At 43.8% G+C, this 24,233-nt stretch overlaps 1 protein-coding gene across 1 annotated transcript in view; it reads right to left on the bottom strand.

Moving 5' to 3' along the window:
• PISD (phosphatidylserine decarboxylase) overlaps positions 1-24,233 on the bottom strand; it is a 93,882-nt gene that overhangs the window by 64,979 nt on the left and 4,670 nt on the right. The window contains exons 2-3 of the mRNA XM_015416726.1: positions 17,605-17,702; positions 6,416-6,591 (exon numbers count right to left, since the gene is read on the bottom strand). Coding sequence (XP_015272212.1) covers positions 6,416-6,591; positions 17,605-17,702 — 274 coding nt within the window. The remainder of the gene's footprint in view (positions 1-6,415; positions 6,592-17,604; positions 17,703-24,233) is intronic.

The raw sequence follows: 24,233 nt of genomic DNA, 5'->3' as shown, positions 1-24,233 counted from the left end.
TTGTTTGCTCAAGTAGGCTTTGGCGACTATGTTGTCGGTGCGCACGAGAATGTGGAGACCACTGATTTGATGGGCAAAATGCTGAAGAGCCAGTCGTATGGCCCGCAGTTCCAACAGGTTGATTGGGTCCTCTTCACCTTGGACCACTGCCCTTGGATTGGCTGGTGATGAAGAGCAGCCCCCCAGCCCGACAGGCTGGCATCCATGAAGATCTGAACAGGATCTCATATCCAAAAAGTCTTGCCCTGGGAAAGATTCGACATCACCGTCCACCAAAGCTGGCTGGTCTTTACCTGAAGTGGAACTTTCAATGAGAATTCCATCTTTAGGGCGATGGCTGTCTGGTATGGGTGTAGGAGCTTTTGCAGCTGCCTGGAATGAAACCTCCCCCACTGCAGGGTGTCAAAGGCAGCCACCATAAGGCCCATCAACATGGTCAGGGAAGATAGAGAAGAAGTCCGTGCCTGGATGATCTGGGTCGACAGACCCATGATCTTTTGAGCTTTGCCAGTAGGAAGATAAAGCTTGTTCGCCTGGGTGTCCATTATCACTCCTAAATGTTCCAGAGGCTGAGAAGGTGTAAGAGAGCTACACACCTGGCCACGGCTGCTGAAGCCAGTGCTCTGGATGTGAGGACCATCGTGTCTAAGGTGGCATCAGCGGTGTAGGAAATGGCCTTTAGGACTCTGTTGGCCCCTTCCAGTAACCTTGGATTATTATCAGGAAGCATTTGAATCAGCCTCCGCATCCACACAATGTTTGTTCTAGAGACTGTGGATGCTGCCGAGGAAGCCCTCATAGCCATAGCACTGGCTTCATGAGATTTCTTTAATGCAAATTCAGCCCTCTTATCTAGACTGTTTTTCAGTGAACCATACCCGTCTTCCAACAGTAGACCAAATGACTGTAACGCAGCCACGGGAGCATCAACCGCAGGAACCTGCAAAAAATCTGAGGCAGAAGATATTAGAGGGTACAGTTTTTTAGTGGCACGTGGAATTGGCCTAGTTGATAAAGATTTTTCCCATTCTACCATAACCTTTCTCATATAAAAATCTGGGAAAGGGAATGCTGCCTCTTTATAATCCTCAGGAGGAAACATTTCATCCGTGATGTCTGAGCCATCATAAGGTTCCTGCTGTTTAGCAGATTTTTGCCCAGCTTGTAGAGAGTTTTGGATCTTTAATGCTGACAATGTCTTACCCAGTAAATAAGGGAAGTCTTCAGGTTTAAAAAATCTAAATGAGTTTTCCTTAAGAGCATGCCCTTTGGGTACAGCCTCCCCTTCATCCTCTGGGTTTGAGGAAAACACTCCCTCCTCCTTCTCACTGCAGGGAAGGGAAATGTCACCATCCTCCTCAATGAGAACATCAGGCATGAAGTTCCTGGAAACTCTTTCTGCGTAGCCTTAGTTGGCCAGCTGCCTGGGGGGGTGGGGAGGGGGAGGAGGAAGGCGACCTGGAGCGGCGTGGATTGTGCCCCCCTGCCCTGCAGAAATGGGCTATTTCCTCCCTCATTGCCCGCGAAAGAAAGCCATCGCTCTGGGGAAAATGGGGGGGGGGGGGGTCATCGACATTACTGGTCTGCTGACTGTTCTCGGCATCAGGCTCATGGGCTAAGCAGGCTGGCTTGGATATGCCTTATCTGCTCATCCCCGCTCTGACCAGCAGTCTCGGGGGACTCCGTTTGCGGGTTGGGGCACCAGAGGCTGTTCCCGTCTTTAGTAAAAGTGCAGCAAGTTTCATCCAAAATGGCCGTCGGTTGCCGAACAGGCTCCGCTCGAGCACGTGAAGTCGTTTTGGCACGCTTTGAAGTCTCACTGTCTTTCCACTCCTTAGCGCACGATCTGGGCTCCAACGCGGCCCTTTTTCTGGCGGCGCGGTCATGCCTGTTTTCGGAGGGCCCATCGGCATTCATCCCCTTACCAAGGAGGCAGAGTTTGCTCCCGGCCTGAATCCTTTAAGGATTATGCTGATGCGTTAAAGCAAGTCAGGCCCTGAGGGACCGTTTCTAAGGTCAAGAAAGCGAAGTAAGAGAGGAGAGGGGTTTTTTGGGTGGGTTTTTTTTTTTTTTTGAAGATAGAGGGAAAATAGAAGAATAATAGAAGAGAAAGAATAGTATTTAAGCTAAAGCACAAAGTGGGTGTTAAGCAAGAGCTAACATCTAGCTGCTCTCCCTACTGAGGCAAGAAAAGAACTGAGCCAGGGGTGACTCCCACCAAAGGAAACCGGAAGAAGTTGAACTTAGTTAGGGTTGCCAGCCTCCAGGTGAGGCCTGGGGATCTCCCACTTTTACAACTGCTCTCCAGCTGACAGAGATCAGCTCCCCTGGAGAAAATGGCTGCTTTGAAGGGTGGACTCTATGGCATTGTACCATGCTGAGGTATATCCCCACCCCAAACCCCGCCTTCTCCTGGACCAACCCCCAAAGTCTCCAGGTATTTTCCAACCCAGACCTGGCAACCCTAAACTTAGTCCTGCCTCCCTGATGATGGATGGGAATCACCCACAAGATGGCCTCCACCTCAGAGGGAGAACTAAAATTTTACTGTTCTCCAAATCATGGAAGCGATACACTTGGAAAATCAATGGCAGAACTATAGCCCACGTTAAATCCTTTAGGTATCTGGGTGTTCTTTTTCACTACAACTTAAAATGGTCCATGTATCGCAACCAAGCCCTTCTCTTGCCTAAGAACAACCTGTCGGCATTAACCTGCTTTCATTATCAAAAAGGTAATCAATTTGTCCCAGCTGCTTTATGGATTTTCCGTACCACTATTCTCCCTCAGTTGCTTTATGGGATTCCTGTGTGGTTCCAATGCTTTAACAAAAATGTCAAAATAATCAAAACATCTTTTCTATCTTAGGCATTCCCAATTTGGTGTGCTATTTCACCCTGTGTGCTGAACTGGGCCTTCACACAGTAGAATCTAGAGTTTGGACCAACACAGTTAAATACTGGCTTCATCTCTACTTTCACTCTCCACCCCAACAATCTGATTTCCCTCTTACCCGCAGATCCTTTTATGCCCAAATGGTTCAGGTTAGTACTTGGAAAAATCAGGTCAATTGGTATCGCCTTAGATTCGCTGACAAATTCCAACGAATCATATATAGTCCAAATGAATAATAGGAGAATATTATATATTGATTCTCAATTAATAATCACTGGAGCAAAGGGCATGTGTTCACCCCAATTTCTGGGCCTTCCCTTTCCCCAGTATCTTTCAAATGTAATAAACCCTTGCTAACACCGAACTTTTATGTTGGCCAGGTTCAATATATTTCCTTCGTTCGTGGTTTCTGGCAGGTACAAGGGTATTCCTTTTGAACAGAGATTGTGCAGGTGTGGCAAAGAACCGGATACTATATGCCATATCCTATTGGATTGCCCATTGCTTACTTCCCACTGACACTGCCAAGTGGTGGAGTTTCTGTCCCTTGCAGCAAAAGAGGCAGAAACCAAAAGTGGTAAAAGAGCTAAGTAGGAGAAGATTATGTGCCTACTCTTCTTACTTATGTTCTGACTGTACTTACGTTTTTGCTATGCTGCTTGTATTGGAGAATTTCTGTGGACTGATTTTTTTTAATTTCCCCCTCAAATCTCTTTCAGGTTTTTGTATCTTTCTTTGTTATGCCAATAAAGTAAGTATTTGTGTGTGTGTGTGTGTGTGTGCGCGAGAGAGAGAGAGAGAGAGAGAGAGAGAGAGAGAGAGAGAGAGAGAGAGAGAGAGAGAATAATCTCAGTGAGTACACTATCTCCTACAAATGGTGAAATGCGAAGTGTTGATTTCAACAAGTGACCCTCAAAGTATGATTAACACCATGGTGAGATTCAAACCCTCATTTCCTGATTCCTATCTCTTTGCTTTCCACCACTGAGCTATTTGGGAGGGTGCAGCATAAGCTGTCTAATTGCACATTTGTGTCTTCCACTGTTGCTTGTACTAGCAGAAGGAAGGAAGGAAGGGCAGAAGGAAGGAAAGGTGGAAGGAAGGAAGGAGCAATTCTTCCCTCACAGGGAAACTGTTTCTCTAGCAGGACTTGAACTTTTGGCCAAGAAAGCCATTTGATCTTCATATGTGTTTCCTCCACCACACCATACAAGTTGTGGAGGTAACTGGGTAATATCCATCCCTTCCCTGTATGTTTTCCTGTCAAAAGGATGGATTGCAGGCTGTATTCATGTGTGGTATATGCAAACTCAAAGCCCTATCTGCAAGGATTCCTGGAGTTCATCCATTATAGAGCTTATATTAGCTGTACCAAAATTGTTAATACTAATGATGATACTGTGATATGTCTGCTGGGGATATATCATGTGTGGTTAACTAGGACAGGGTAATGTCAAGGAAAAATTCCATGGAATCATTAGGCTCCTTCCATGCACAGCTAATGTACCAATGGTGCATGCCACATTATCATACATCTTGGGGGGTATCAGAGGTGTCACCATAGACTGTTGTGTGTTGCTGTGCTCCCTGTTGTTTAGAAGGATATTTGTTTCTCTTCCAGGTTTTCTGTTGGTAGCACACAGGATCTCAAGTACACCTCACTGATATTACACTGGCATTAGCTAACACTTAGGATTAGTCTGTAACTTATGCAAAATCATCATGATTATCTAATGCAGAGATGGTTATATCATCTAAACAGGTAACAGTTTTTGCATACACAGAAAAAAATGGCCATTGCAGTGTCCTAGAAGAAGGGGCGGGGAGCTTAAGAGGCCCAGCAGTTTGCCATCTCTCCTTCCAAAAGACATCGCTCAAGACAAGAGGTCATACCATGTGTACACAAGCACACTCTTTGGTCAAGGTTTCCTTATGTACATCAATGTGGCAAGAATGCTGTCCTATCTGGAGGAAAGACTACCATTTCCCTGATATCTCTAGTACTTTGTACACAGTCAGTGGCCCTGGTGTGGAAATGATCTTTGAAAAGCTCAGACTTCTTGCATCACCTGTCCTATGACAAACATCTATCCTGCCCATCAGACTCATCTGCTTCCATCAAATTAAATAAGTGAATAATCAAAGCAATTTGATTCATATTCATAATCAAAGCAAACTGATTCATAATCAAAGCAAAACTGAATGTGACAAAGGTAAGCATCAGGGTACACACAAGGACAACCTCACAAAAGGGGTGGTCCTCACACTTATAGGGATGTTTATCTGGTGGCTTGTTTTATCCACTGAATCCACTTCTGACCTGGTTACACACAGCTATATATCTCACACCAACTATGCTGTTAGTCTCTTCTCATCATTTTAATTTAATTTAATTTAATAAGGAAGGGAAAATTCTCAGCAGTTTGTGACCTAGAATATAAAAAACCACACAGGAAAAATACTGCAAAATTTACAAGTCAGCAACAAGATACGTCAAATTCTCATTAAAAGAACAATCAAGCTATATTATTTGAACCTCCTTCTGTTGTGATACATTGTTTGCAGACAAAAGAAAAACAAACCTTTCCAAATTTGCTTCTAATTTGGGAGCCATTAAACTGAAATAATTCACTAGTGCTTAAAGCTTAAGCTACCATAGCTGCAACTAGAATCCAGCCAATAGTAAATGACAGAACATTTGGGTAAATCATACCAATCTTATTTAGTTGCTTCCTTATCGGTATGGAGTCCTTGAAGCTACTTTCCAGGGCTCAAACTTATCTTTTACTGCTAGTCACTGTAGAACAGTGGGTCTTGAAGTAAGTAAGGCAAGCAGCTGAAACTAAAGACAACACAAAAACCTTCCCCAAGCCTCTTAAATCCCATTTTATTCACCAACATATGACGTCATATCGGATCAGAAACTGCACTGCCCTACATCATTTGCAGCTCACCACCAATATTCCAGTGAGAATAAAGTGTTTTCTTACTTTGACAAGCCTTTATTGGCATATGTATACAATAGGAGATGTAAAGTGTTTTCTGTCAAATACAAAACCTACATTTGCTTCAACAGCACTGGAAAATCATGTGTTAGACCCTCAAATTTTCTTCATTACTTACATATACCCAGAAAAAAAAATGGCTGAAATTCTTTCTACTCTACCTTTTCTATCAAACACAGAATAAATGCAGGGGAAATCAGCAGTTTGTCACCTTATGAGAATAAGGCAAGGCATGAGGTGTGTATCAGAAAACTTAATAAAGTTTGGTTGTGTCTTGCTCTTCTTCCAAGGAGCTCAGAGTGGTGCTTGACCCTCACAACAACCCCTACAAAGTAAGTTTGGCCAGGATATAGCGGCTTGCTCAAGGCCACCTAATGAGAACTTAATGGGGACTGCAACATGGTTTTTCCCCATACTCTAGCCACTGCATCACAACACTCTTCATCTTGGTTGCTCTGTTAAGAATAAGGTAAGTGTGAAGTACAAAAATATGGCATAAAGCTTCAACAACTTACCTCCCAATCACTTGCAATTTTGGGTGGTGACTCTTGACCCAATTTTTCTACCTGCTGCTCCTTATACTTCTCATATTGCCTGTATCCTGCATATCCTGCTCCCGCGGCCACTAAAAAATGCAGTGGGCGCAACCGCAATACTCCCCTTACTGGTGCAGTGTGGAGTTGCCGCTGACCTGCAACAAAAGAAGCCAGGTCTTTAGGAAAAAAGCAGGCAGGCAGCAAAAGCAAGCAAAGGCAGCAAGTCAGAGAAAAGGAAGCTCATGCTGTAACTAGTATCTCCAGGTACACAAATGGAGACCCAAAATTCAAACCAACATTGCAACAAGAGTGGCACTGACAGTTATTTCCTGGATGAGCTGATTCCCCACTTAGAACTTCTCAGAACTTTACTCCTCAAGCACTTCAGAAAACAAACCACATAAAATGCGGAACAATTCCAGTGTAATTTATTTAAAACATTTCTGACCTGCCTTTCCACATAAGTGCTCACAGCAGCTTAATTAAAAAAGAAAACAGTTTCAAAGTCCAATAAACTAAACACAATAATGTAAACACCAGCAGCAACAGTTTTAAAAGATAGACAGCAAACAAAAAGCTAAAGAGAGTAAGAAGCTTTTTACTTAACACCTACAAGATACCGGAGATTGAAAAGGACCCCATTACCACTCAGAGCAGGGCCTCAGATCTGTTTTCCTTATTAATAGGAAAATAGCATAGGTTAGGATGCAAGCTACAGAGCTGAGCTATAAGAAGCATTTTCAACAGCTGAAGTGCTGGATCCAAAGCAGCTTCCACATATACAAACAATACCAAAGTGATTAAAACTAGTAACAAAACAATCAGCACAACAAGTCATTTTCAAAGGCTCCAACCATTTTCAATGGTTCAGGCAGCCTTGAATTACTTACCCTGCAATTGGGTTTTCTCAATATTAAATGCAAATTATTATTGTTTTAGTATTATACTGTTACTTTTGCACGTTACCTTGGGAAACAACTTTTGGAAAGGGATAGGAAACTTTTAAATAAAATAATTCTAAAATTTGCTGATTTCAAACTTAATGATTTTAGCTACCATAATATGAACTAACTGGCATTCTCGGCCATGGACTTGCTCAAAAAGATTTTTCAGAGATCAAGTGAGGACCATGACATCTTTGTCGTCCTTTAGGAAAAGATGGACAGCAGAACATTTTAAGGGGGGCTTTGACTAAATTTCTGAGAGTTTACTCACGTTTGTTATGTTTTTAATCTCTTGTGTAAAAGACTGTTCATAAAACCATTTTGAGCGAAATGAAGTGATATGCTTCATTTATTTGAAATACAAAAGCTACAAGGACAAACATCAGAAACATTCAGCAAGTTAAAAACAATACACACAGTTAAAAACACAGCTCAGGACAGTTTACCCTCCCTGAAATTAAAAGGAGAAGAATTTAAACTTTTGGCATTTGCAGATGATTTAGTATTCATATTGGAGAACCCATTGGACTCAATCCATATTTTGAAACAAGAATTTGGAGACTATGGATTTGTGGCCGGCTTGAGAATCAATATTAATAAAACTAAGATAATGACTAAAAATATGGAAGAGGAGCAGGCAATCCGACTACAAAATATCTCAGGATTTCAACTACAGAAGAAAATAAAATATTTAGGAATTGTAATGACAAATGTAGTTCACTACAAGAGAATAACTATAAAGAATTGCTGCGGAAGTCAAAACAGGACTTAGAGAAATGGAAAGATTTACAGATATCTTTGATGGGGCGTATTGCAGTAATTAAAATGAATATACTCCCAAAATGGTTATTTTTATTTCAAACAATTCCTATTCTCCAAAATCAATTTTTTAAAGGAATTGGAACAAATGATTTCAAAATTAATTTGGCAAGGCAGGAGACCCAGAATAAGACTGAAAGCTCTTCAAGGCCTACCTAACTGGAACATTTACTATAGAGCAGCTGCCCTAACATGGATTAAAGACTGGGTCACACTAGAAGATAAGAGAATACTGAAACTGGAAGGGCATGACCTTTTGTTAGGCTGGCATGCCTTTTTATGGTATGGAAAGGCAAGTATGCATAAATATTTTAAACAGCATTGGATACGGGCATCTCTAATGAAAGTATGGGAAATCATACATAAGTCAAAGCTGATTGTCCCTTTGGAAGCGATTGCACTCCCAAATGCATACCAGGAACAAACACAAAGAAGGTATCTGGATATTTTAGACTCTGACGACTGTTTAAAACCACTAGAAGACCTATCATGGTGGCAAAGAGCGCAAATAGAATCCAGGCTTACTAAAGATAAGAAAATTGGGTTCTATAAAAACTTACTAGAAATTGAAAAGATTATTATATCCATGGATTCAAAGCTCATACGAAGGCTTTATGTACTTTTACTTGATGATTTGATGCTGGAGGAGGTTGTAAAAGGGAATATTATTCAGTGGGCGCAGAATATTGGGCATAACATTAATTTAGAGCAGTGGGAGCAAATATGGAAGAAAAATATTAAGATTACAAAAGCTATTCCATATGAAGAAAATGTTTATAAAATGTTTTATAGATGGTATGTAACACCTGAAAGGTTAGCTAAAATCGACCCAAAATGCTCTAATAAGTGCTGGAAATGTAAAAATAAGGCTGGTACATTTTTCCATATGTGGTGGTATTGTGAAAGAACTAAAAATATTGGATAATGGTACGAGGCCGGTATTGTTGTCTCGTGGAGGAAGAAATGCCCAGGGTGCGAGAGGCCTTTATGCTTTTATCCATATCTTGCAATATGGTGTCCGTGGTGCTATTAAAAAGACCAAGGCCATCAAAGGGGAGGTCTTCTATATATGCCCTGGTGTCTGTCTGGAGATTAGTGTTGCGGAGCCACGAGTGCCTTCAGAGAGCAATGGCCGAAGTCATCGTTCTTGAGCAGGTGTCTAATGCATGCTTAGAAGTATTAATTTGTTGTTTTGCCAGTCCCATGCCTTCTTTCTGGATGGCGCGTGCCAACTGCTGTTTGTCCTCCAGAAGGGTCGTCAACATCTCAGAAAGCTTTTCCCATAAGGTATATGGGTACCTACTCATACAGGCTAAATAATTTGTGGTCTTCACACCAAGCGCTCCTGTGGAGTAGAACCTTCGGCTGAATGAATCAAGCTTTCTGCTCTCCCTGTCTGAAGGGGCAGAGTGGGTCTTCTTTGATTTAAATGAGGAAGTAACTACCATTGAGTTTGACTGAGGGTGGGTAAATAAGAATTCTGCTCCTGCTTTCTGGACCCTGTACATATGGTCCATGCGGCGTGTGGACACTGTAGCCAATGATGGCTTATCCTGTGGCGTTTTGGCCGCCTGTAAAAGGACTGTCGACATGGGCAACGCTATAGCTGTTGACGTATCCAGTTGTACAACGTCGAATTCAGCATCAGTGACCAATGGTTGCGGCTGTACCACGGAAAGGCCAAGGGAGTGGGTCATCCTTTTAATGAGGTCTCCATAAGAGGTTAGGTTTTCCGATGGAGATATGGGTTGATCATCTGCCACTGCCTGCTTAGGAGACGGTTGATCAGGCGAGCTGTGGATCTCTAATACTGCTGTGTCGGAATCCTCATCTGTGGAATCAGAGGAATCGGGGTCTGGTAGTTGTGCTGGAGTGGCTTCCTCCTGACCTGTTGGATCCGAGATCAACTGCGTCTGAATAGGACTGGCAGGTCTATATTGATCTGGTCGATGTCGAGGAGCATCTTCAGCTGGATGGTCCAGAGGACGGGAAAGAGATGCAGAGGGTGTCGGCCTCAATCTGCAGGGGGACCTAGATCTATGCACAGAGTAACGATCCCAATCTGAATATCCTGCCGGTGTCAACCATGGCATGGACGCTGGTGGATAAGCCCCGTAGAGGTAACGTAGTTGGCGGTGATCCCACGAGAGGGCAGGAGGCGGTGGGGGCAGAAAGACCCGTGGGGATCTACTCCTGGGGGCAGAAAGACCCATAGGGATCTACAAGTGGAGGAGTGGGGAATCAAACCCGGTCCTCCCAGATTAGAGTCCGTGCACTTAACCACTACACCAAACTGGCTCTCTAGAGAGGTTCGGCCAAGCCTACAGTTGAGGTGGCAGGAACTCATCTATAAGGGCCTCTCCTGCTCTGATCTGCCCTGTTCTATTTCATCATGGCTTATTTTTTCACCTACTCATTTGCTCTGTACCATTCCATCTATGGCTACCCACACTCCAAATCCCTTGCGATGTTAATCGTGTAGCAGATGTCATCAAATGTTTTAGTAATGTTGTGTATTGGTTAACTAAAAATGTTATCAATTTTAAGGTTGTTTTATATTTTAATTATGTTGTAACATGTTGTAACCTGCCCTGAGCCTACTTGCGGGGTAGGGAGGGCTTAAAAATTGAACAAATAAATAAAACTGAACTTGGCTTTCAAATATGTAAAAAAACAAAATAGTGGAATAGAACAGTTAGAACAACATTGCATTCTGAAGCCCTATGTTTGCAATAATTTGGGGTGTTTTTTCCCCTTGAACCCTTGTAACACCTGACCTGGCAGAGATGTAGTTCCTTTATATTCATTTTGATGTAGGGTATGTGCAAATTGGCTCATTACCTTCAGAACTGCAAGAGTTTCCTCCAAAACAGCCTAATTTATGCCATTCAGTAATATGTGACCTTGAAATGAACTTAAGGGTGTCATTCATTAATGCAAAAATGATCTCACATGGATGCCTGCTTTTGAAACCTGACACCAGAAACATATTTTCTGAGGCACTTTTTGAATTTTGGCTGGTCTACTAATTTCACATCTCCTATTGTTTAGAGATTCTACACTGCCCTGCTGCCCTCTGCTGGATAGAAAGATGCATAGGTGTCCCTGGAATTGTGGGACAAAGGAAACCCATTAAATGCAGGACAGCATTAGATAAATTACATTTCTCTCATTTTTATTCTGGTGCTTCAAACAAGATCCACTGGGCTTGAGATAGAGAGATAAATAAAGAAATAAAGACGGAATCATTGTTATTTTAAAAATTACACTCGTGTAGAATGGGCAGTGACAGAGGTAGGAATGGGTTGACGTGCAAGCGCATAGCAAAGGGCTATGGTGGAAGTCACCTACTTAGACAAGCGTTGAGATGAGATAGGGTCCCCGACATGAGGGGGCCCATAGGCGAGGAACAGCCGAGGATATTTACGTATAGGCTGAGTCCTATGTAAATAGAAGGAGAGCACTCTGCGCACATCGAGGCAGTGGAAGGCTCTCTGAGGTGCATCGGTCGGATTTGGAAAGAATGAAGGCAAAACAGATGACTGGGACTGATGAAAGGCAGAAACGACTTTAGGCAGGAAAGAAGGATCTGGTCTAAGCACAACCTTCTCCTTATGGAAAATTGTATAGGGGGGATCAGCCCAAAAGGCAGCTAGTTCCCCTACTCTGCGCGCAGTAGTAATCACTATAAGGAAGGCAGTTCTCCAGGAGAGTAACCTGAACTTGGCCGTGGCCATGGGGTCGAACGGCTTAGACATCAGTTGAGTGAGAACGAGAGAGAGACTACACAAAGGCACCAAAGGCTTCCTAGGGGGACAGAGGTGGAGGAGACCTTTGAGGAACGACTTGGTAAGGCAGTGGGAAAAAACCGTGGATCCCTGTATCAAGGGATGGTAGGCCGAGATGGCCGCTAAATGGACCTTTAAAGACGAGTATGCCAGGCCAGTATTCTTTAACGAGACGAGATAGAAAAAAATCTGACGGAGAGACGACTGGAGAGGATCAAAGGACTGATCAGAGACATACGACTGGAACCTCTTCCACTTCAGAGCGTAAGTGGCGCGGGTAGAATGGCTTCCTGGCATTCAGAAGGACTTCAGACACTTCAGGCGGGAAGTCTAATGCAGGATCTTCCAGGCTTCCAGAAACTGGGATCGGGGTGGAGGACCTTTCCTCGAGCCCGAGAGAGGAGATCTGGGATGACAGGGAAAGGACGGAATGTCTGGTTGGAGAGCCGAAGGAGATGAGGAAACCAGACTTGGCGCGGCCACCATGGGGTGACTAGGATGCAGGACGTCACATCGGCCATAATCTTTTAAACGACCCGGGAGATCAAGGGGGATGGAGGGAAGAAATAAAACAGGATTCCCGTCCAGGTGTGAAGAAAGGCATCTCCCAGGGACCGAGCAGATGGTGGACCACGGCTGAAAAAGAGGCAACACCGGGCATTGTGTGCAATTGCAAACCTGTCTACGACAGGGCAATCGAACTCGAGGAAGACAGGTTTCAGGTATCGAAGGTGGATGGACCATTCGTTGTCCGAAAACTGGGAGCGACTCAACCGATTGGGATCTATGTTTTGAGCGCCCGGGATGTGGATCACAGAGAGCGTGATGGAGTGGTGGATGCACCATTGCCCCAGAGCTCGATAGCTGCCGGGCAAAGACGAAGGGAGGCGTTCCCGCCCTGTCTGTTTATGTAGTAAACGTTGGTGGTGTTGTACCAACACCCTGGCCTCGAAGGACAGGGAGAAACGAGCGGAGACCTAGCTGAATGGCACGCAGCTCCAGGATATTGATGTGAAGGGCAGCTTTGCGAGGAGACCAGGTTCTTTGTGCCGAAAGGATTCCACACTGGGCTCCCCAGCCCCAGAGGGATGCGTTGGTAGAGATCGACACTCGCGGAGGAGGATGCCAAAAGGGCATGCCGGAGAGCAGGTGCTGAGACCACCAAGCGAGAGAGTTGATGACAGGGGATGGGATCGACAGGATTTTGTGCCACGGACTGCAGAGAGGGTCGACGGCACGGAGAAGCCACAGTTGGAGGGGACGCATCCTCAACCTGGCATGACGGACGACGAAGACAGTAGACGCAAAATGCCCCAGAAACCTCATAACGGACTGAGCAGACTGGTGGGGAGAGGTCTGGAACTGGGAGACCAAAGTAAGTATGTCGGAGGCCCTCAAGTTTGGGAGAAACACGGTCTCGAGGTTGGTATCGAGACGGGCACCCAGAAATTGAAGGGCCTGGACAGGTCGGAGAGACGACTTGGTTAGGTTGACACAAAGCCCGAGGGCACGAAGGAGAGACAGGGTTGTTTGGACATCTTGGAGGAGCTGGTGTTGGGTGGAGGCAACAAGAAGCCAATCGTCGATATAGGGATACAGGGCAATCCCCCGATGATGGAGGTCTGCAGCCACCACAACCATCAGCTTGGTAAAAACCCTCGGGACAGTGCAGAGTCCAAACGGAAGGACCCGGCATTGCTGACAGTGAAACGCAGGAACTTTTGATAGTGACATGAAAATAGGCGTCCAGGAGATCGACAGAGGCGAGCCATGCCGCATGGAGAATCAGTGGGAGGATAGATTGTAGGGTGACCATTCGGAACTTGTGGCATCAAATGTATCGATTGAGATCCCGGAGATCCATAATGGCCCTGAAGCCGCCATCCCTCTCCGGTACGAGGAAATATTTTGAGTAAAAGCCTAGGGTTCGTTGCACTTCCGGGACAAACTCGATGGCGCCTATGGCTAGAAGCGCAGAAATTTCGGAATCAAGGAGAGGATCCGGGGGGAGGGGTGGCAACATAATGAGGTAGGTCGGGAGGCGAAACGAACTTTATGGCGTACCCAACCTGTAAGATGGTAAGGACCCAGATATCGGTTGAAATTTCTTCCCACTTTCGTAGAAAGGGGAAGAGTCGGGTCCAGACAGGAGGGGTGTAAGATGGAGGAGATGGCAGGTGATCGAAGCGGTCAAACGGACTGCTTGGGCTGCTGGGATTTTTTAGGGGCTTGTTGGCGCACCCTATTGGGATAACGAGAGTCATATGGGAGGTGAGCGCAGGAGATGGCTGGCGTCTGGCATAATATGGTTTCCAGGAATGGTAACAGCGTCGGGGTGTCGATGCTGAGACACCCAGGTTCCGAGCCTGCTTCCGACTATCATCGACAGCCTTTAAGGCTTCGTCAGTGGTAGAGTAGAAGAGACCTTCGCCATCAAAGGGGAGATCCTCAATCCGGAATTCCACGTCGGGCTGTAAAGAGGTACCTCTTAGCCAAGCATGACGACGGAGACCGACGGAGGAGACAAGAACGTTCGAGGAGCAAGTGACAGCATAACGGACTGAATTAATTTGCTGTTTCGAGATCGTGTAAATTTCTGATAAAGCTCCTGACAACATTGGACGGTGTTTCTCCGGAACAAACCGTAAGATGGGACGGACTGCATTAGCCACATTAAACGCATAGGCCAACAGATATGACAGGTAGGTGTCAATACGAAGATTCATAGAGGCGAAGAAATACATCTTCTTCGCAATAACATTGATTTTGCGGCCCTCGCCATCAGGAGGCGCAGAGTGGCGGGTAGATTGCTTCGATTTCAAGGAAGATTGTATGATCATGGAATTCGGTGGAGGCTGCCTGAAGAGAAACTTCCCCAAGCTCTCTTGGACCTTATAGAGAGCTTCATATCGTCTGGTGACCAGGGGAATGGAAGCGGGATGAACCCATGTTTCCTTGAGGGCAGAAAGGTGGACTGGCAATAGAGGCAGGACCGTAGAAGGCGGGAGGTCAGCCTGAACAAGCTTGTGAACAACATCGGTCACAGCCGGGGATTCAGTGGAACCCTGGACCTGAAGCACAGAGGCCAACCTGGTTACAAGTTCCAGATACGCTTTCGGGCCTTCAGGAGGTGAAATAGACCCCAAGGGCCGAAGCTCATCGTCGATGTGCGGAACATCGAGTTCAAGGTCTGCCGAATCAGAGTTCTCGGAAATCGACATGGGAGAGGAGGATCTCCGCTGTTGAGTGAGATCAGCCGGTATCGAGTCATCAATAGGGGGATGAAGCCAGGTTCTGAGGGAGAACACTTAGGAGCATCCCTAGGTCTCGAGAACTCAGGAGGCTGGTCAGGGGCCACAGAGCGTGCCGAAGTCACGGACCGAGATCGTTTGGTGCGATCCAGATTGCGTGGATGCTCATGACGTTCGAAGTGACGAAGCCGATCATATCGGTGTTGGAGAGGAGTAGGAGACCTCGGATAATAATACGGATAGTAATCCGGCCAATCCCGTTCATCAGGAGACCAATATTGGTCATCAGAAGGCGATCCCGAGGGAGAAGGCAACTGGCGACGAATAAGACGCTTTCAATCATATCGAGATCGGCGGCCAATAGAATGCTCCCTGCCCTCCAAATGGTGGATCGGGGTACGGGAGTGTGGCGACTGAGATCGAGAGTCCCGGTGACAAGACAAGTCAGGAGGGGATCTCGTAGATTGACCCAGCGGAATAAGGCCAGAGGCTGAAGAGAGCGTAGGCGGCGGTGTCGGAGGCCGCAAGGTGGACTTGTTAGGTACAACAGCCACAGCAGGGGTCGATGTCGTTAAGCCAGTAATGACGACTGGGTCGACAGCCGAAGTCGAAGCCGATGTAGAGGGCTTGACTTTCGATTTCAAGTAAGCCTTACCCTCAGGCCGTTTAGATTTCAACTTTGGTGCCTTCAAAGAGGCGTTTGATTTTTGAGAGACAGTCGAAGCCATGGCAGGGCGCAAGGCTGCCTCTAAAAGCAGAGTCCTAAGGCGAGTCTCCCTATTACGTCGAGCTTGTCTAGTTAAACTAGCACAATGGACACAGCTACCGACTCTATGGGATTCCCCGAGACAAAAAAGGCACAAATCGTGACCGTCGTTTGAGGGAAGTTTAGCTGGGCAATAACGGCACAGTTTAAAAAACCTTGTTTTGCCCATACATTCTCCACCCCACCCACTATAAAATAAGGGGGGGGGAGAAGGAGAAAAAATAAAGTATTTATTTTTAATTTTTTTATTTTAAATAGTAACAAGAGAGGAACAGAAATGAAGATGGAAGGCAACGAAATAGAGAGAACAGAAATGTATACTTAGCTGAGGCAAGTACGAAGTGACAGAAACGAGGTGTGAACACACAGGCAGTCAAAGAAAAACTGAGTGGGAGGCGGCTCTCTCCCCCACTCCAGGCATGCGCAGTACGTGCCTGCTCCCCAGGGCAGGAAGAGAGCCCGCCAAAAGCTTCCTGAGGCAAAGCTCTAGAAGTTTCTCCGGTCGAGGTCGTGCGCAGGCGCCCAACCCATGTGTGGGACTGCACAGAGACCACGACGAAGATTGCTGTTTACTTTGTGCCACCACTAGTGATAACACTTCATCACATCCAAAATATTTAAGGTTTTTCAAGCACATACTATAGAATTTGATTACACTATTAAGAATTAGCATAAAATGATATCTGGGCAATCTGCAATTGTCTGGTATCACATTTCCATGCTGCCAACATCATGTAGTGTCAGGGTTTTAAGTGCTTAATAAGTGATAAATGATTTAATGTTTATATAACACCTAACATTCTAAAAGTACTTTACATACCATATCTCAGTCATTCTTACAACAACTCTGTTAAGGTAGTATGTTATTCCTGTATTGCAGATTGAAGGGGCTAAGAGAAAGGCTTGCCTGAGACCACCTGAGTTCAGGGCAAAGACAAGATTTGAATAGAGCTACAAAGAGAAAGGTAAAAGATTGAAGGTAAAAGAAGAAAGGGACGGCAAAGAATGAAATGGTTAGACAGTGTTATCGATGCAAAATAAAGAGAAAAAGAGTTATTCCTTCAAGGTTTTCTTTTTCATTATTTTTAATTTGCTCTGTATGTTGAGTGTAACCCAAAAGCCAGCACACTGCTGCTTCAATAGAAAGGGCCATGTTCATATCACTGCATTCATTAGAGCAGCTACATACCATGTGTGACAGTTGTCTTGTCTCAGGGACACTCTCTTGTATGATTCTTTCAGCTAACGCATAAAGTGCAAAAGAAAGGTGCATGTTTAAACTCCTCTCTGTAATGTTGGATGTCTCTCTCTGCCAACTGAATGTCACACCTCGTGCATCTGACAAAGTGTGCTCTAGCACCTGAAAGCTTCTGCTACAATAAATCCAGACCATTAGTCTGTCGCTGCCAAAATAACAAAGGGACTTGTAGAAGTTTAAAGACTAACAAATTTATTGTGGCAAAAATCAAACAGGACTCCAATGGCATGTTAAAGACGAACAAAATTTATTTATGCATCTGATAGTATTCTACTTTACTGAAGGATCAACTGCAACCTTTTCACTGAAAATATTTCATTTAAAACGTGTCAGGAATCTTACCAGCATGGAAGAAGGGGGAAAGTGGCTTCTTCCAGAGTACCAATGTCTTCTTCATGGGATGGGTCTCATGCTTCAGGAAACAACTGTTTAATATAGCACTGGTAAATATAAAATAAGAAAGATACATAAAAATATGGACCTACATATACACAAACATAACTAAAAATACTCAGATACAAACGATTCTTCTTACCAACAACAATTGTCACTTAACAGACCCCACAACAAACCCTTAACAGACCCCACAACAAACCCAAATGCCAAATCCATCTCCATATACACTCAGGCAATACTTTTACAAGGCCCAACAAGGCCAGGCGTTCGAGTAAGAGCCGCCGCCGCCACTATCCTACCACCAAGGTAGTATGTCATTGGCTGCCCTACGAAAGTGGGGCAGGTATGCCCAGGCAGAAGTCATAGACAGCATAGTGGGACGCTACTGAGATAGCTGGCCACCAAAGCTGGATGGTTATTCCCATCTTGGTTGAATGATATAGCACCGTGTTATAGGATGGTTTTTGGGTTAAATATTATATTTTATTGTATGTTTTATTGTATTTTAGATTCCGGCTTTGCCGCCTGTGAACTGCCCTGAGCCTTTGGGAGGGCAATATAGAAATCCAACAAATAAATAAATAAAATAAATAAAACACCTATACCATCCTGAGTTCATCCACTAGCTCATCTTCCAATGTGATATGTGTTGTTAATGTGTCAGCAATGCCCCCCCTCCTTACATAGGACAAACAGGTCAGTCTCTATACAAAAGAACAAATAGTCACAAACCTGACACTAAAAATGGCAACATTGAGAAACCAATGGGAAGATACCGGTAGTTCAATACACTGTTGCTGATTTTTTAAAAATCACCATTCTTCAGTAAAAAGGACTATAAGGGAGACTCCAACATGAAAGTTCAAGATTAGAATTTACCAGGGGGCCTGACACAACCTCCCCTAAAGAGATGAAGCTAGGATTTCTCAGCCATTACAGCTGTTAAGTAGCTTAGCAAAACCAAAAAATGGCCAGCTGCAGCTACTGTGAGTGGTATGGGTGGTATCTGAACTTTTTTTGGCTACATTTGAATTTTGCATAATAATATCTCACCCTGTACTACTTGCATTTCACAGTCCTTTGACCTTGATGTATGTTTGTTTTTTAATATATAATCTCATGTGTGCCTAGTGGTGACCTATATTCAGTACAAACTCCCCGTAATTACCTTGTTTCCTCCCTTATCTCTGTTCCCATATCCTGATTCACCCTGTTCATGAGGCTCACTCCTCCAGTTCCACCACACTCAGCCATCCAAAGGTCTTCAGTTCTCTCAAATTACTGTCCCCTTTCTCCCTTGCTGTCCCCCATGCCGGGAATTACCTCCCAGAAAACTACATGATGCTGCATCTCTCACTTTCTTAACATATCCTTTCAAAACCCACCTCTGGCACAACCCCTTAGTTCCCCTTGCCTAAGCAAACATAGTGGAATGAACACATATTCTTTCCCATTTGCCTCCCACCCTTCAGTTTTCCACCTCTCATGTCAACTTTTAGACAGGGCCTGTCTTCTTGTATTCTGCAAAAAAGCATCACAGACATTGAAGGGTTTATATAAATAATAAGATGGCTGGGGACATCCTAGAGGTTTATAAAATTATGGAGATAGAGAAAGTGAAAAGAAAGAGATTTCTCCCTCTCAGCAGCACTCATTAGGTTTATGGGGAACAGGCTCAGGACACACAAAAGAAAATACTTCTTTACTGGATGAGTAATTAAATTGTAGAATTCACTACCAGTAGTTGTAGGGATGGTGACAAGAGTGGAGGGCTTTAAAAGGGGGGTTAAACAGATTCATGGAAGATGGATTCATCAATGACAACTACCCATGGTGAATAAAGGGAACTTCCATATAGAGGTAGTAAACCTTCAAATACTAATACTAGGAGGTAACATCAGGGCAGGCCTTGACCTCAAGGCCATATGTGATGCCCACTAGAGCAACTGATTAGAAGAAGAAGAAGAGATTGGATTTATACCCCACCCTTCACTCGGCGTCTCAGAACGGCTTACAAACTCCTTTCCCTTCCCCTCCCCACAACAGACACCCTGTGAGGTAGGCAGGGCTGAGAGAGCTCTTTCCAGAACTGTCCTTGAGAGAACAGCTCTGATAGAACTATGGCTTGCCCAAGGTCATCCAGCAGCTGCAAGTGAAGGAGTGGGGAATCAATCTGGGTTCTCCCAGATTAGAGTCCACGCATTTAACTACTACGCCAAACTGGCTCTTAGCTGTTGTGTGAAACAGTATGCTGGACTAGATGGGCCACTGGGCCGATCCAGCAGGACTCTTTTTATGTTCTTAAGCAGAGTATGATAACAAGCTGGTGGGGGCAACTGCAGCACACACTCTTTAGCCAAATTCATGATGAGATACCGAAGGCACCACTAGAAATAGAAGACTCCAGAGCTACATTGCTGCCATAACCAGGTGCAAGAGACCTAACAAATTGTGAAGCATGCAATTCAACTTTTCATGGTCTATGCTGCTTCCTTGGACATGTGGTTTACTATGCACACAAAGTTAAGCACTTTCAAGTCCAACTGATTTCAGTGGGATAATTAAGCATTTAACTCTATCCCAATGAAATCAAAGAAACTTGACCAGAAGTTACTTTTAAAAAATGTTTTAGCAATCTAATTTCATCTACTTGGTAGTAAGATCAGAGATGCATTCTGTTGTTTTAAAGCCAATTTTTACAATTTTGTCCAGTTTAGTCAAGAATTTTTAATCCAGTTTTTCAAAAGGAAAGAAAACACAGACTTCTCTTGTTTTTGGAGACTACAGATTTTCCAAGGTCTCACTGCTACTTTGTTTCTTCTTTACCAAGGACAAATTTAGCATGAACAAAGTACCAAAAGGAACACCCGACACCCCAACCTTTTAAATCCCTTCTCTCTTGAACTTAGGAGCAGAGTTAATTTCCATTTTAAACCCATCAACTCTCAAACAGGAAAAAAAAAACTAAAGGGGAAGGAAAACTAGCAAGACCAAGTGGAACACCCTCTTGCTAAACTTGGGGATTGGTTCTGTCAAGTATTCCCAATCCAGGGGATCCTTGCTGTGTGTGGGCAGAGCTCAAAATTACAAAACCCTGAGGTGTGTCCACACACTCACCAGTATGGTAGTCTGCCACCAGCCCCCTGAAATACCCACACAGTCAGAAGCCAAGAGGTAAGCTTCTAACCTTACTGGGAATTAATTAAGAAAGCCAACCCTGCAAGGTAGGTCATTTGCAAAATTGAGTTTCCACTAATAATTAACCAGCAGTTGGATGCTTTAAGGTAGGTACTGGAATTAGACTGAAATTTCTGAAGTACAGAATAACCAGATATAGTAAAAGTATCTATTTATTAAAGAGTGCAGGAGTATTTCAAAGAACAAAGCAATGAGCAGGAAAAACAAGAAATCTAAATAATAAGTTCTAGCTACACATTATACCCTAAATTATAGTTCCCATAGGTTACTCTTCTTCGTGAAGTCAGGCATCTTTCCAAGCCTCATTGTATGCCAGATCCATGTCTAACCCATGACAGGGTTAGCCAATTGCCTCCAGGAGAGTTGAAGCTGGCTTGCTCCAACTACCAACAGGAAAGCTAAACTTCTAAAGTCTAAGATTTGGACAGGCTTTGGGCCCTTTTAGCCAATCCAAAACAAAGATTACCGAAGTTATCTTGACCTGGATCTGTGACAACAAATGGCTCAGAAGAGAAACAGTTTTTATGATGGGATGCTTCCCTTCAGTAATGTAAATTGAAGCCTCAGAGAAAGAGAGTGGTGTGTGCTGGTGCAGTGTGGCTCCTTGTCACTGTTCTTCAAAGGCACCAAGTTAGATGTTAACTTTCTCATGACAAATCCTAGATGTTTCCCTTTGATCTCTTATCTCATGTTTCAGGCCTAAGTTTTGATAGGAAGACTGAACCAAAGTTTTAGTGCAAGAACAAGGAATTGAACTGGAGGTCCAGTTTTCCTTGACAGGTTCTGCAATGTGATCACTGGGTCAACACCCTGCCTTATTTTTGCTTCAAAAAAGATCACAGTATCTGAGCAGGAAACTATTATACCAAAGCAGATTCTAGGCACAGCTAAAACTAATCATAATTTAAAGAATTTACATTTAATTTTACCCTAAAAAATTTCCCAAATCACATTCAACTTACTTTAGTCCTATAATTAAATGGGGTTCACTTCAAGCTAAATTAAATCTGTATGGCCTTGCTCTACATCCAGCCAGTTAGTCATATTGCAATATGATAAAAAGATATCTAAATGACTATTATGACAGGAGGGGGGAGTTATATTTAGGCATGGGCAAGAACCGGCTCACAAACTAAAGTTTGTTACAAATTTTGGCCAGTTTGTGGTTCATGAAGCGATGTTCACGAACTGAAGAACCACTATGAACTTCCATGAATTTTAAGGCAGTTCATGAAGAGCTTGGAGCCATTTAAACCCCTGCTTTCTGCTCTTCATGAAAAACAGCTGAACAGCAGGAAGCAGGAGTTTAAATGGCTCCAAATACTCCTGCTTTCTGTTCCCAGCTGCTCAGCTGTTTTTATAGTTCCATCGTAGCATTTTACAATCCTTACCTTGACACCTGAGCAGCTACACCTTTAATATTCAATCTAGAAATTGAGAACTAAGAGATATCCACTTGCCCAGAGCTACCTAGGAAGTCCACAGTTAACAAGGATTTGAACACTGCTATCTTCTACCAAGTACAAACACTCTAGTCACTGTACAACAGTGACTAGAATGATTAAATAACACTTCTCATAAACTTATATGAACGACAACATATTCCCTCTGTGCACTGAAATGCAACTAAGGGGCTATTGACAATATATGCCCAGGAACATCCTTGCTAGAACTCAATATACTAATTGGCTCTGCATATTATGAGCTTCTGCAGAAGGAGATCAGAATGTTCTAGTCTCCAGCACCAATAATCTTCCCATGCCAGGAAGCCTGCTCATGTTACAGACCCTGAGGCTAAGTTTGTAAGGGCTTTTTGGCACATATTGCAGCCATATTGCAGCATATTTTACACAGCTTTGCAACAAGGCTATACAGCTTGCACTTCTACTTAAAAAGTCAAATTTCATAAACTCTGTTTTTATTATTTTAGCGTTCTTTTAGAGCGTAGCCAGCAGTCCTCAGACATGGATACAAAACATGCTGTTCATTAGTTTCTCCAAGAAGAGCTAAGTCCACACAGTGCCCATTTAGCAAGTAGACAAGAAATGTGGTCATTCAGGCCACACATGTTTGACTGTCAAGCAAACAGTATGGCAGATACATTGGCAAGGCATTCCCACCTCAGTTGGTACTGATATCTATGGACTCCATGTCTAATCCTAGTTGAGCATGAACAATTTCCCTTCTGCAACTTCTATGAGATTCGCTTGGCAATAAATACAATACTGGTTTGATTTCAATGATTTTATTATTGTTCTGGCCTTCTCACAATTCTTACCATTGTACTTTTAGTTGTGAGTTGAAGATGGGGGTAAAATCATTAGATGGGGCTGCTGCATATCAAACGGCAGGCCAGATTACCATTCTGACAGCCTGGTGACCACGATGGACAAGGTAGACATGACAGCAGCATATCTGTGATTCCTAACATAAGGTCTGATTTTAACCACAAGATGAGTACCTGTTTTAAATGTAACTGTGGCAGAGTTGCCGCCATCACACCTAGCCTAACCCTGCCAGAGCCCAACTAATTTGGGTATGTTATTTACCTGCTTATTTAGAACTACCAAGTGATTAACACTTCAAATAGTTACTGTAATTCAATTAAATATTTATACATTTCTATTACTAACAACAAAGCTAGTGGAGGTGATGGTATCCCAGCTGAGCTATTCAAAGTCTTAAAAGGTGATGCTGTTAAAGTGCTGCACTCAATTTGCCAGCAAATTTGGAAAACGCAAGTGGCCACAGGATTGGAAAAGGTCAGTATACATTCCAATCCCAAAGAAGGGCAATGCCAAGGAATGTTCAAACTATCGCACAATTGCACTCATATCACACGCTAGCAAGGTCATGCTCAGGATCCTACAAGCTAGGCTTCAACAGTATGTGGATAGAGAACTGCCAGAAGTACAAGCTGGGTTCCGAAGAGGTAGAGGAACTAGAGATCAAATTGCCAACATTCACTGGATTATGGAAAAAGCAAGAGAGTACCAGAAAAACATCTACTTCTGCTTCATTGACTATGCTAAAGCCTTTGACTGTGGATCACAACAAACTATGGCAGGTCCTTAAAGAGATGGGAGTACCAGACCACCTCACATGTCTCTTGAGAAACCTATATAAGGGTCAAGAAGCAACAGTTAGAACCGGATATGGAATAACTGATTGGTTTAGCATAGGAAAAGGAGTACGACAAGGATGTATATTGTCACCTTGCTTATTTAATATATATGCAGAGTACATCATGTGAAATGCTGGTCTGGATGAATCACAAGCGGGAATTAAGTTGCTGGGAAAAAGATCAACAACCTCAGATATGCAGATGATACCACTCTAATGACAGAAAGTGAAGAGGACCTTAAGAGCCTCTTGCT

This window comes from Gekko japonicus, unplaced genomic scaffold, assembly GCF_001447785.1.
Source record: "Gekko japonicus isolate JY-2015 unplaced genomic scaffold, Gekko_japonicus_V1.1 scaffold16, whole genome shotgun sequence".
Lineage (NCBI taxonomy): Eukaryota > Metazoa > Chordata > Lepidosauria > Squamata > Gekkonidae > Gekko > Gekko japonicus.
This window is presented reverse-complemented; position numbering and strand designations above follow the sequence as displayed.